Source organism: Cupressus sempervirens, chromosome 10 (genome assembly GCF_028749045.1).
Source record: "Cupressus sempervirens isolate cs-2001-9-10 chromosome 10, ASM2874904v1, whole genome shotgun sequence".
In the NCBI taxonomy this organism is placed as follows: Eukaryota; Viridiplantae; Streptophyta; class Pinopsida; order Cupressales; family Cupressaceae; genus Cupressus; species Cupressus sempervirens.
The window spans coordinates 61599721-61614727 of record NC_143127.1 but is presented as its reverse complement, the minus strand read 5'-3'; the positions used below and the strand labels follow the sequence as shown (position 1 = coordinate 61614727).

Sequence of the window (15007 nt, the reverse complement as noted above, 5' to 3'; positions counted from 1 at the left end):
AGGATCCATCTGAGGATAGTGCTCATAAAATTGAACTTCTTGTCGAAATAAGACATTTGTGGAATTAGGATTAAACAACTTATACACCTTCACATCCTCATAGTAGCCAACAAAAATGAGTGGAAGGCTCTTCTTCTACATGGCTTTCCATTGAGCATCTAGAATAAATGCCCAAGCCTCACTACCAAAAATGCATAAAGTAGAAACATTAGGCTTGACATGAGTCCAACCTCCTCAAAAGTCAAGTTTCACAATGCCTTGTAAGGCATCTAATTCTGAATATAGTTAGCACAATTGGTAGCTTCAACCCAAAATGAAGAACTCATATCTATAGACTAAAACATACAATTGACCATCTCCTGTAATGTCATGTTCTTTCTCTCTGAAACCCCGTTCTTTTGAGGTGTATAGGGAATGGAGAATTGATGTTGTAAACCATGCTCAGTGCAAAAATCTCTAAAAGACCGATTCACATATTCCCCCCCCCCATTGTCAGTGTGTATCCACCTGACAAAAAGACCAAACTACTTCTCCACAAATGTCTTAAAGATTCAAAAGGAATCAAAGACATCAAACTTGTACTTCAAAAAGTACACCCATGTGCATCTAGAGAAGTCATCTATGAAGGTGAGCACATATCAAACACCTGAAAAAGATAGAGTAGGAATTGACATAAGATCATCGTGTATCAACTCTAATGGTGCCTTAGCACATGTGGAGCTACATGTCGAAAAAGAATCTCTGTGATGTTTGCCAAGTGCACAACCTTGACACACACCATCAATACAAGATATCTAAGGAAACCCAATCACTAGCTCCTATGTACTCATCTATTGTAGATATTTGTAGTTGACATGGCCAAAACGCTCATGTCAAAGCTTGCTCATTGTGTCTACATAAGCAAGGAGAGAAACACTTGTAGAATTGGAGCTCTCAAAGCCATCAAACTGATGTAAGTGAGACTGGAGATCAACACCCCCTATAGCAATAACTAAGTCAAGATCATGGACTCCTTGAATAACCACATCATGTGGTGAGAACTCAACTATCTTTTCAGATCCTGAATGAAAAATCTAAAAGATAGACAGGAGGTTCGTAGAAATGGCTAGAACAAAGAGAACATCATCTATTGAACCACATTCTAAAGAGACAATTCCTAAACCTGTGAGTGAAAGCTGAGAAGAATCATCAACTACAATCTGTGTAGTAACACTCTAAGCAAGTGAAGTAACTAAATCAAGTGAGTGTGTCATATGATGGGAAGCTCTAGAATCAAGAATCCAAGAAGAAGAAGATAGTGCTCATGTAGAAAGAGCATGTCCTTTCCCTACAGGAAGAGGTGGATGCTTTAGAGAAGTAATATTAGAATGTTGCATGGCCTCCTCTAAAACCTCAAGACGTTTCCAACACTTAGAAACTAGATTTCCTTCCTTGCCACAAAAACTACAAGGATCACTTGTGTACTTCTTAGTCTTGGAGGAAGACCCGCCAGACTTAGAAGAATTACCCTTCTAAGAGGGCTTCCGAGCATCTAATTTGGGAGTAGGCTTGGAGGAACTCTCACTACTTCTTGAATCTTACTTATGCTTTGGTTTCTACTTCGGCTTTCTTGTAGATGTCTAAGCTACCAATGCCTTTGTCTTAGAACCAATCATAGTATCCAACTGTGTAAACTTTGATTGCTCTCTAGTCAAGCAATCACAAAAGACCTCAAAAGTAGGCATAGCAAATCTATTCCCCAAAGCATCTTTGGTGGAATAGAAGGTAGAAGAAAAAAATTTAAAGTTCCCTCAAATCTTAGAGATAGTCAGATAAATGCACTTAGTGTCATTCTTCACCTTTCCACAACCCTACAACAAGGATCTCTGTTGATTAAACTTCATCAAGAAGTCATCAATGGTCGGAAAGTAATTTGGTGCAAGAGAGGTAAGCTCTGCCCTCAATCTAAAGTTCTCTAAACTCAATCATAGTACCAAACAAGCCATGAAGTTTGGTCTACATAGCTAGAGGGGTATTGCACCTGTCTAGAAGAAACTATAGACTATCTGATACTTGTAAAGAAATTAATCATAGTGCCTCATCCATCTTGTTCATGTGTTGCATGACCTCATAAGGCCTCTAAAAAACTAATTGCATGATATCTAAACAAGACCACAATACTTTTGAATAGAGAAGCCAAGTCATCGAGGTCTTCCAAGTGTGATAATTATGAGGGATCAGAAGTTCTAGACAAGAAGTCTCATCCATTATTTTAAAAGGTGTTGAATTGCTTTTGAATTTATTTCTGGTGCACTATTGAGTAAATAACAGAAACGATATGACAAAATACCCCCCACAATGCAAAAAAATTAAACCCCAGCTAGTAGGAGGAATGTGTAAATGAGAAAAGAGCAAAAAATATTTAGAAATGAATCACAAATACCTTGTACAAAACACTAGTGAAATAATAGAGAATCTAGAAAGTGCTCGAGAAGAGCTTTCTGGCATTTTTCAAATCGAAAAAGGGAGCTATAATGAAGAAGTCATGCCCTAGAAAGATAGAAGTCATGCCCCAAAAAGATAGAAGTCATCAACATAATTCAAACACAAAAATAGGTACCAAATTGGAAAAAAATCCTAAAAATTCCTAATCCATCATCTCCGTCTCAAAATCAACTTTTCAGCACTTCTTTTGGATTGAAAAAATACCCCAGTATGCTCAAGATATTGCAAAAAATTGATAAGGCCCTAGGAAATGCATTAAAAAAAAAAAACAATTGAAATATACATATATATAAACACACTGCAGAGAAGTGGTAGCAGAGCAACAGTTAGAAAGGGAAAGATAGCAGAGCCGTTGTTGCGATGTAGCGGAGGTGCTGGCTATGGTGGCGGACAAAGGCAATCGCGGTGGTGCAGTGGAGCGGCAGCCCGGAAAGTGAACATAGCGGCCGAAAAAAAGTTTGCCCACATTGAAATTTGTTTGTCGAGGGCCAAAGTATGGCAGCGGTATCGAAAGGCACCTTTGCAATGCTTGAAGACACCTTGTGGCACCAGAAAATAGCACTATGACCCTTTTTTTTCAATTTAAAAAAAAAATCCTCATAATGCATGCAAGAGGTCGTACGGCCTTGTTGGCCAAAAAAAATTGTCTCCTAGATCAACATTGTCCAAAATGGGCAAACTTTATATGAAAATGGGGGTTTTGACACCTTTTGAATCCAACCGTGAGGTCTATTTGGCCTCAAAGTGGTCTAAAAATCAAAGACCCCCCCCCCCCCCCCCATTTTCACAAAAATACTTGAAAAACACCATATTTGTTATGTCAAACCCTCGTTTTCCTTTTTCTCCAAATACCAAACAAGCTACAGTAGATCTGAATCTGATACCATGTAGGATTTGAGTAATATAAATCCACAAAGCCTAAAGAATACTTGCATGTAAAAACCTAACATAGAGAAGAAAAAGACAAGAGGAGGTAAGGGTTTTGCTTTGAAAATATGCAAATTGTATTCTCAAAAATGAAAAAGATAAAGAGACAGTTACAAATGATCTATGCAGTGCCTCTCATATTTTTAGTCTATACCTTGTTACATTTTGATTCTGAGATACTTGATACTCTTGTTATGTTTCATTTGAGATAACTTGAGGGTCGGACATTGTATTTCAATTTCAGTTTCATAGATGTTATACTATTATGCTATTCAATTTATCATATTTGCATGTTGATACCATTTTGAGATGACAGTAGGTCTATGATGATATATGGTTATCTGGTATTTGGACATATCTCTAATTCTGTTATGTGATGAATTTTATGCTATGTTGATTTACTTCATTCTTGTTTCATTATGCTTTGTGCGAACGTGAGTGATGTAAATGGGTTATTTTAGTATAATTGAGTAAATGGTTAAATCAGGTATTTAATGCATTTATTGCTTTGGCTATGATATTATATGAAATTGCACTTGATTGTGTGTTTTAGTGTGTGGGATTTATATCCCTGGCAGTGGCACTTGGAGATAGTGATTTAGATGTCCATTATTACCAATGTCATCCCTGTATGGCCGATGTATCCTTATTTAATTGTTTAATTAAACCTTCCAGTGATTTGATTAAATCTAGAATCATTTGCATTATGTGACTAGACCCATGAGTGTGTCTGTGTACTTAGTAGTTTGCATTGTTGCAAAAGTTGTTAAAGGAATTTTTGTGATTTTGGGTTGTCAGGCTTTAAATTTTATTGAATTTAATTTATGGCAACTTTGTCATAGACGAATTCCTATTACTAAGAATTAGTTTGTTTTCATTTGGGTCGATTCGAGGTTCACTAGGTTGGCTAGTTATTTGCCCTAATTGATTATTCACTCGAGAAGTGAATAAGTATTGCAAGAGGAATTTAATTCCTCACTTCTCACTTTTGTGGATTAAAAAACAGAGAGCTTTTTTGAGAATCATCTTCTAGAGAATCACATTTCTATTCATTGTTAGAGTTGTGGAGATGGGATCTTTGCGAGGTCAATCTCGTTGGATCCGGCTCGAGGAGACCTTGTTGGGTCATGATTTCTAGCAATTGCTATGGGTTATTTATTTTATTATGGTGTTTCTTATTTTAGCCCCTTTTGTTGTCAAGTACGGCTCTCCCGTTTTCTTGTTTCAGCTCAATTTTTGTATCTATTTCTAATAGTTGTTGGTTTAGAGGTTGAGAACTAGTGTTCCCCTCTGTTTATGTTTGCTGGTTCTGCCCAGTTGGTTGGGTATGAACGTTTTCCCATTTTTTGGGATGAGGGTTTGAGGTTTCGCATTTTTATGCTAGTTGTTTTCGCATATGGTGTTTGAACCTGAATTTTATTGGATTTTCATGGCTTTTGTGCCCAAGAACCAAATGGTTTTTATTTTTGATGTTTTTGAGTTTTGGGGTTTTTACCTCAATTTGTGTGCTGCCTAATTTTTTTGCAAGTTTTATTGGCATGTCATTGATCATAGACTTGGATCATTTCTAGGATGTCAGCCAGATCATTGTTGTACTTTGTATGTTGCATTGGGATGCGTGGTTCATCCATCCTCCCAAGTTGTTATTTCATTGAGTGTGATTTCTACTTGTGTTCTCATATAGCCCTTGTGTTTGATCTTCGTGATGCTGGTGCATCACACACAAGCATGTACGAGTACAATTGTCAAGTGACTTGCGAGGCCCAACGTCTCGTTTATATTTTGGTGGAGTTATGTTCATTTGGGGTTGGGTTGAGAATATGCATGCCTATGGGCACTCATCGTGTGATGAGTATGGGTATGTAGGGTAAGGTTGGTGGAAGGGCTTCTAACGCAACTGTGGTGTCCTAGCCTGAGTTGGTGTTGAGGAGTTCTAATAAGTGATCATTTAATTAATTGATAGAAACTTAAATAAGATAAGAAATTATGGTTAGCCTCCTGAGGGTGGTGTCAAGGGGAACGGTTATTTATTCTAGCACATTAGCCTACCGAGGGTATACTGAGGGGAATAGTTGTCCTTGTGCTACAGCTTGGTTGATTCTAAGTTTCCAACTCTCCACCAGAGTCCCTACATAGTTACCCATAGCGTATCTAACCAAGACCTATTATACTTGCATTGTTGCATGATCTTCGTTTCAGTCATCATTACTATCTAGCATGAGTGATAGCCATGGATGTTTGCTTTATGTGAGTTTGTGGTTGTATCATTTTCTCCATCAGCACAGTAGGAGTGTACCTACGAGTTTCACGTGGTTGGGAGGCATAGCTACCTTCACCACTACTAGGGACCAATATATAGAGACGATCTGTTGTCCCAGTGCAATCATTGCCGAATATTTTCACTTGGTACTTCAGGTTACGGAGTATGCTTTATTTTGATTTATGCTTTCATTGGAATGTTTGTATATCATGTTTAGATGATGGTTATTTGATGCATTCCCTTATTACGATGTTTAGCATATGATGTGGATGCTATGATTGGATTAGTTGGACTATCTAATGCTTTACTTTCTAGCATGTAAAATTTTCTTATTCTTATGTTGTAGTACATTTTGTATTGACGTCCTCATAAGACAGCTTCGACGATCTAATCAGTAGTTTAGGATGTTACGCGCAGGAGATGGCTAGGAACTTCAAGGTCTCATGATGCTACGATTGGGAGGAACCACATATTTAGCTTGTTATTTTAGTGCATTGTGATATTGCTTTCAGTTCTTTCCCTTTACTGTTATGTTAGATGGTTAGATGCAGTTTCCATTTTGTAGTTATTATTTTGAGTGTTTATGCCTCGACTGTGGATCCAGTACTCCACGGTGTGGAGGTTCTGACTTCTTGTTATATTCCCTTGTCTGCCTTAGAGCATTTCTTGCTTTTCTTGGGTGACCATGCTTCAACATTGAGCGATACTTTAAAGTATCGCACGCCCAAAGAAGAAGAGTCATGCGATACTTTCCACTATCGCACGCCCATAGGAACTCTATCATGCAATACTTTGAAGTATCGCACGCCCCTTGCAGAAAGCTCATACAATACTAGTAAAGTATTGCACGGCTTCAAAAGAAGTGTCACCCAAACCCTGAAAGTGTCACACTCCTTTAGGAATGTCGTACGATACTAGAAAGTATCACACGGTGTTGTATTAAAGTGTCACCTGGGTCTTGGAAAAAACTTGTCCGAGTGGACAGTGGGCATTTTTTGGTTTGACCAAAAGTTTTTTGGAGGTTCTTTGGCTACCCTTTGTAGTGTCCTTGAATATCTTGGAATTGTGTTTTGATTGCGAAATGTTTCAGATTCAAAATCATTTGTGTCCTTCTGTGGTTAGTCGTTTTAGTCAGTAGTGGTGTTTGGAGATTCATTGGTGTTTGGATGTTTGTTTTGTCTTTTGTTTCGATATGTGTGATCCTTCTATGTTGTATGTCATGTGCATCCATGCTTGTTTGAAAAAAAAATTATCTTGGCGTATATTGAATCCTTGTTTCAAGATCTTCGGGCGAGGCATTACAATCTATCCTTATAGAAGGAGATCAAAACTCGAAAAAAAGGTAACCTAAAAGGTAAATGCTATTTAATAATTACTAATTAATTATTAAATGAGAATGCAAAAGTGCATAAAAGTGAAATTTTAAGGGAGTAAAGTGAATTTAATAAATGAAATGAAATTAATGTTTTACTCTAACACACCCTTAACCAAGGAAAATCTCTCCATCTGTCTACCACACCTCCATGCCTAGAAAATAGGGCATAAGTCTCAAATCCTTCTTCTCAAACTCTTCTGCGAGATCCCTCTTGTAATCCTCTATGAGCCCTAGTGAACCCATAAGAAACAAGTTGTCCACATAAAGAACAAGAATGAGAACCTCACACCCAACCACCAAGCAGTGGAGGTTAGCATCTGCTTCAGTCTTCACAAAGCCCATTTCCTGCAAGAATGTATCAACGCACTCATACCATGCTCTAGGAGCTTGCTTGAGTCCGTACAAGGCTCTTTTCAATCTGCACACATAGGTCTCTTTATTGTGTGCTATAAAGCCTTCTAGTTGCTCTGTGTATACCACCTCCTTCGACTTGCCATTAAGGAATGTTGTCTTAACATCCATTTGATGGATCTGTCATCTCATTTGTGTTGCAAATGAGATCACAGCTCGTATAGAAGTATACCTAGCCATTGTAGCAAATGTCTCCTCATAGTCTAAATCTCCTAAGAGAAACCCTTTACCACAAACCTTACCTTGTATTTCTCGATGCTGCCATCTGCATTATGCTTTATCTTATAGATCCAGTGTGATCCAACTACTTCTCTATCTGTTGGTCTAGGCACTACCTCCCACACATCATTCTGCATTATTGAGAAATATTCCTCAACCATGGCATCTTGCCATACCTGATGCTCTATAGTCTCTTGATAGTTGGAAGGCTCACTATCTACCAACTGACTAACTAATGCAACACAGTCATTGAGCTTAGTTAGTTGTCTCTACTGTCTAGTATTCTTCCTAGAAGCTCCCACAAACTCCTGAGCATCCCTTTGTGTATCTTAAACCTCACGGTTCTTACTGCTAGCTGTAGAGGATGAAATGTCAACCAATTGCTCCACATTCTGTGAATCTTCACCACCTGAACCTACACTTGTACTAGAAATTGTACTTGAGCTTTGTTGCCCTCGACTAAGGCTTGGAGCTTCTGTTGGTCGCTCACTTTGATCATTTGCTGGCAAATCTCTGGATCTTCTAAATGCCTTGTCCTCCATGAACTTGGCATCACGTTTGACAATAATTCTTTTTATCTTAGGGATAAAAATCATATATGCCTTCAAGGTTTCATTGTACCCAACAAAGCACCCTCTCTCTGCAGTCTGATCTAACTTTGTACATGTATCACTTGGAATATGACAATATGCCAAACTCCCAAATATTTTGAAATGACTAACATCAAGCTTCTTACTTGTGAAAGCTTCCTTTGGTGTCATCATCCCTAGTACCTTGTGTAGAACCCTATTCTGAATGTATATTGTTGTACTACACACCTCTGCCCATAAGTAGCAAGGCATATCCTGGTCATATAGCATAGCCCTTGCTACCTCCAGTATAAAATGGTTCTTCCTCTTAATAGCTCCATTCTGATGTAGATTGTGAGGAACAATCCATTCTCTCTTGATGCCTTCCCTGGTACAAAACTCCTAAAAGACATTTCCTTTGTACTTGCCTCCATTGTTTGACCAAAAATTACTATTGCAGGCATTGATTATTAATCTCCTATCTTAAACGATTATTTAACTGTCAAAAATAAATTCACAACGAATATAAAAAAAATAACACAATTGCAACTTCACCAATAAAATACAGAATGAAATAAGCAACACAATGAACACAATATTTTCAAACAAATCGTCCTGGAAAAACCCTTACGGAAAAACCAATTGTACAAATGAGGAATTATATTAGACTTCAGCAAATCAAAATATACAAAATTTATTGCCTCTCATTAGCAAAACTTTGACAATCTCCCAATTTCTCTTGTTGATATTCCTCTGATGCTATCCCCAACGCTATCATTATGCCCTTGCTAAATCTGCAAAACTATTTGCAATCACTACAAATGTTTCTACAATTTTTCTTCTCCAAATGCCCCCATGACCCTCTTTTATACTGCTCGTGTTGGAAAACCAACAGTTGAGATTAAAACATCTTATCCCTAACCAAGTTGGTTTCTAGTTGTTTCTGAAAGAAGTCAATTACTTAATAAATAATTGTCCCTACTCCAACTAATTAGTTAGAAAAATTATTATTTACTAAATAATAACATGTGGACAAATTATTGTCCAAAGTTAACAAACTAACAAGAAGCTCATCCCATAAATGTAGTAAACTCCTTGCAATGACTAGATAGTACCATATTACTACCATAAACCTATTTACAATTTGACTAGATAGTACCATATTACTACCATAAACCTATTTGCAATTTGGCTAAGGCAATATATCAAGGTTGTCATTTATGGCAATATATAGCTTGTAGTAAGATAGCAAAAGAAATTATGAAGTAGCTTACCAAGACTTAAAATTTATCTTGGTATTGTAATGGGAAACAGTGAACAATCAGAGGGATTGTTTTGGCACATTTCACTGGAGTTATTTGAGCATGTAAGCTCTTAGACAAAAATATTACAAATATGTATAGAGCACATGTCTACATGCCCTAAAAAAGATTTGTTGTACAACTCAAGTTATAGCCATTTTACCAAATATAGGTCAAACATGCAAAACTAAGTAAAAGGCAAAATAAAAGCATTTTGGTTAAGGGTGGGTTTGAGTTTTACCAAAATAATGAATTGACAATGTAGGAACATCCAAGATGTTAACCTTAAAGTGGCAAAAGATAATTCAAAAGATTTAGCAAAGTATCAAGCAACAAAGCTAACATGATGACAAAATTCAATATAAAGGAAGAATTTATTTTGTTTATTAAGTGGTGTATTGTAATGTAATGTTTTAATGTTACTTTGGCACACCATATGATAGTTCTAGAACAAAGCAAAGATATTGTATGAATAATTTTGAGAAGTGGAACTCAAACGACAAATCAAACATTGCAAATATCAACATAGTCATAAAGATTTTTTTGGCATACAAATTATATTGTTGTATATGCATGTTAGGGCAATGGGTTCTCCTTGATCTATGTATTATAACAACTCCCGACAAGATTGAGACTTCTAATAAGACCTAATCCTATAACGAGAGATATTCTATAAAAATATAAAAGACTATGTTCTCCTAATGTAGTCAATATCTTTCACAAAATATTTTTTATTGGCGGAGCATTTTGAGGATACCATCCCTTTGGCAAAGGCAAAATAGTTAACAAATAATGGTATTATGAGTTAGTTATATTTACTTTTCAGTTTGATCATATTTGCAAATTTAAAGATTGTTAATAATATCCATAATTAGACAAAACCATCTATTAACTCATTCGTACTCTCATTTATAATTATGGGTGTTTCACAAGTGTTCTTCCTTCAACAAAAGAAAGACCTTCCTTCAACAAAAGAAAGACCTATTAATTTATTCAATGCCAGAAATTAGTCTCCGAGCGCAGTTTTACCCTCATCTCTATATAAATTGTGTCCAAACATGTCACATTCCGAACTGCTTTTAACATCATCTACCGTACTGTTTATATTACATATCCCGCACTACGGGTTCAGTCATACTATCCGTGGGGCTAGGAGGCTTAGTAAGTACTTTGTCCATATTCCCCTATAAACAATGTCCAGCGCGCCTCTGAAAAAAAAAATATCTATTGGGCTAATGTTTTTAGTGGCTGCAGTGAGGCATCTTAGATCTGGAAACCAAAAAGTGTTTCAATCACAACTTTCTTTTGGATGCCTAGTTGGCCACTACCTCAGGTTTCATGGGTCGCTAAATTTAAACCAAGAGTAACACACCTGTATCACGTAAAGAGGATATCAAAAGGTACAAAGTCAAAATCAAAGCTGCTGTTGTCGCATCAATGGCCATGTTTTGAACCACTCAATGTCAACATGGAAGTGGTATGCCTTGAATGCCAAAACATAAGTACAATACAAATGAATGTTTCAGCTATTGGATCCGCTTTTCTACTTTACCAGTGGTCCTTTTTAAGATCAGATCGAGATTTTAGATTCCTTCTCAATATCTGAAAAAAAAATCATTAAGTGGGCCAAAGTCCAGTCATCGACCCAGATAATTGACTATCTTTTGTTGTATGACAATCAATACATTCAGAATACAGAATCAGTAAGCAGAAAAATGCAAGTTTAATGATTGCTAGTTATTAAAAAAACATTAACAAACTTTCCACATCATGTCAATTTATTTCAAATCAATTGTAGAAGGGGCTAGAAAAACACAATATGATTCATAAAGGATATATGATAATATCATATTCGTATAAGGTTAGAAACCGGTGGGATTTCATTCAGGAAAAGCAATCCAGTAAGGAATTGGAACATGAGTAGAGACTAAAACACTACCACAATGCCACGCAGCGCAAGACAGAATGGGGTTACAAATTTACTACTCAGCTCAATCATCAATCTTACATTACCAAGCCCACTATATCCAATCATTGACAAGTAACATGGATTGTTTAAAATGATAACATAATTGCAGCTAACAATACTTTATTAGCCAATACATTCTGCAAAGTAGCAGATCTAATAAACAAGATCACACGCAAAAGAACCAGTTACAAAATACAGCAGGAGTGCCTGATAATCTTTGTAGCCTTGATACAGGATTAGGTGTCTGTTAATGACTATTGCTCCCCACCTTCCTCAAGTTTGGAAGCATCTTTGATCTCCTCTCCTGCATCCTCCTGGAAGTGTTTCACAAAGATAATGCAAGTGTCAATCTACCCAACTTGCACAATGCAAACCTAAGACTAACTCAATGCACAAGGTCACAAACCTGCATGTCTGATGTCCATAATGTGAGATTGTCACGAAGGAGCTGCATGATGAGAGTACTATCCTTGTAAGAATCTTCACCTAAGGTATCTAATTCAGCAATTGCCTCATCAAAAGCCTGCACAATCAAATTGCCCTTAAAAGCATTAAAACACGTAGTATTCATATCCAATCTATATCACTGTAAACAACTGGTCTTTCTCATTCTCATTAGTATGAATGAACTAGATTAAAATTCCTGTAACGACAGTAGAATTAAAATCGAGTTATATTCCTTTTAAAAATTACTTAAACAAATTTGTCTAAATTTCAAATTGAACACACACGGCAACATTATAGTCCAACAAGAGACTTATAATCTGTTGTACAGCCATGCACCGTATGATCTAAATCTGGCTTCATACTAGACATCGTATATAGAAAAAGGGTTGCAAAAACCTGGCTACTCAAAATTTTGATTCGGATTCAGAACTTGGTAGAACCAACTTGGCATGGCTATTAAAAATATAATTTCACAGAATTGATAGAAACCATTCAAAAGTCGAAACAATTTCAAATCAACGGAAATTCGGTGCAATGGTACTCGAGGATTCAATTGCATAAGAGCACAGTTCAGAAGATGAAAGAAAATATTATAGTTACTATGACTCTGAATGAATACCCCTCAAGCATCCAGTATTTAAACCTGGAAGAACTCCTGATATTCGCCAATCTAACTAGTAAACTCACATTCATTTAAGAGCAAGTTTACAGCCACATAAAATGATGTGAGATCAAAGCAACAATTGATTCTTGATACAAAAGTAGAAATCTTAATAAGGGGGATTGTGAACTGTGTCGACAATCTACGATTCACAATCCAACCTGACATCCCAACTACACACCAAAATTTCAGTACTCTCAGGCAAACCTCATCTGATTCACCTGACAAAAAAAGGGGATGAGGCCAGCCACAAGTCGTACAAACATTGCAGGGACTGATGCCAATCTGACCTGGCATGTAGGCAAATGAAGCAGTGCTTTGCAAACACGCGGCAACGTTGATCTTGAAGCTTTCCACAGAAGTAAAGGCTTCCCAAGCTGGCTCAAAACTTGGTTCCCCTCACTGTAACCAAAATCCTCCACAGAAATCCCTAGACTTTGCATATAAACTGAAAAAAAATACATTTCCTCAAAGGAGAGGTAAAAACGTTTCAAAAATGATGATATTCTGCATTGGGAAAGACTGACTCTCAAGCGGGCACCTCCATGGATAGTATTATAACAAGCTGAATGAATGAATGAACACTAGCCATACTTACAACATCGATGTGGGGATGAAAGAAATCCACGGACTTGGAATCATAGAGGCATCTAAGGAATGAGCTTGGTTTCCATACATTAAGACAACTCTGTGGGAGCAAGGGTTTCCAATAATAAGGACGTATTTGGCGTAAAAGCTCTGCCTACCCACATTCAAATTGCATACGATTACGCTACCGGCATCAAAACCTGTCATTTCCTCTAAGCATAAAAACAAAAACATACAAGGCAAACCTATCATTTTCTGCAAGCCAAATAAACAAAAACATACAAGGCACTCATTTTGCTCATCCTTGTAAGCAAGAAAGAAAATAGTTACGTGCAGTACAAAAATAGTTCTTCGTGGAAGATATCAATGTTATAGCAGATCAAACTTACAAATTCCCAATAGAAACCAAAAGACATGAACCGTAAAGCGAATGACATCAATGAAAAATCCAGATCCATTAACCTAGCCAAAAATGCCAACAGAAAAAAAGAAGAAACCACGCACCGTTTTAGCGAGGGCACAAGCACGATCTGGAGAATTCAAAATTTCGTAGTAAAATACAGAAAAGTTAAGCGCCAGACCAAGTCTAATAGGATGCGTCGGGGTGAGCTCTGCCACCGCAATATCCTGCAAAGCACCAGGCCATCGATCACAAACCAATACAATGACTTGCGAAACAGAAACAAATTAGGTTTCAAAAAACAGGACCAAAAGAAGGGGCTTACCTGCGCAGCCTTGTAAGCGAGCAAGGTGCTCTCAGCGGCTTCCTTGCGCTCCGCTCCGGTCTTAAACTCAGCGAGATAACGATGGTAATCGCCCTTCATCTTCAAATAAAAGACCTTGGACTCACCAGTTGTAGAGGACGGAATGAGATGCGAGTCCAGGAGGCGCAGGATCGAGTCACAAATCTTGGTAAGCTCGGCCTCGACCTTGGCCCTGTACTCTCTTATGCTCACCACATGTTCATCGTTGCCGCGGCTCTCTTCCTTCTGCTCAATGGACGAAATGATCCGCCACGAAGCCCTGCGGGCGCCAATAACGTTCTTGTAAGCCACAGACAGAAGATTGCGCTCCTCCACGGTCAGCTCCTCCACTTCCACACCCTTCGTCACTTTCTCCATAAACTCCACCATTTCTTCATACCGCTCAGCCTGCTCTGCAAGCTTCGCCATGTACACATTTTCCTCGCGGGAAGCCTCAACGGGCGACATCTCAGAAATGATCAAAATCGCCTAATTCCTCTCGGATTCGAACCTGCGACCAAATCTCACCAGTTTGAGAACCAGAAATTGAAAAACCCTGAACACCAAATCCAAATGAGAAATGATACAGACCTCCGCTAAATATAGCGAGAATGAATCTACCTGTATTATTCGCTTACCCACTAAATTTCCCGCTAAATATAGTGACGCCTGAAATGTCCGTCTCCAAAGGAGGTCTTTGGAAGGGCGTGAAAAGGGCCTGTTATAACACAGGGCCGTGCAGATTTCCACCGACACGTGTCTGGATTATCGCCGTTTCAGGCCGCGGGCTCGGCCGGTTAACCCGGACCTGTTCCCTGTCGTAGCCGGTAGCAGTCCCTCGTTGGAGCCAGTTGTTTATTGGTGTTTATTGGCTACACTTTTTGCACCTAATCCATTACTCAATTATTTATTTATTATTTTTTAATCTTCGAATGGTCACTTAATTATGATAAACTATTAAATTTTTTGTTTTTTTTGTTTTTTTAATTTTGATTTTTGTATGGTCACTTGGTTAGGCTTTATGGTAAAAGTGGGTATAATTATTTATGGTAA

General features: G+C 37.7%; 1 protein-coding gene across 3 annotated transcripts; it reads right to left on the bottom strand.

Moving 5' to 3' along the window:
- Nucleotides 1–11351: 11351 nt before the first annotated feature.
- On the bottom strand, nt 11352–14653 carry LOC149532564 (14-3-3-like protein). 3 transcript variants are annotated; one of them, XM_089804263.1, is made up of 5 exons: nt 14546–14653; nt 13937–14465; nt 13716–13838; nt 11922–12038; nt 11352–11829 (listed from the first exon to the last, which is right to left on the bottom strand). In XM_089804263.1, exons 2-5 carry the CDS (start codon nt 14420–14422, stop codon nt 11770–11772), a joined length of 786 nt encoding a protein of 261 aa, XP_089660389.1. In that variant the 5' UTR covers nt 14423–14465; nt 14546–14653; the 3' UTR covers nt 11352–11769. The 3 variants fall into 3 exon arrangements, with proteins under 3 accessions (XP_089660389.1, XP_089660387.1, XP_089660388.1); XM_089804261.1 differs by having other exon boundaries at nt 14576–14653; XM_089804262.1 differs by having other exon boundaries at nt 14593–14653.
- Between the last annotated feature and the right edge of the window lie 354 nt (nt 14654–15007).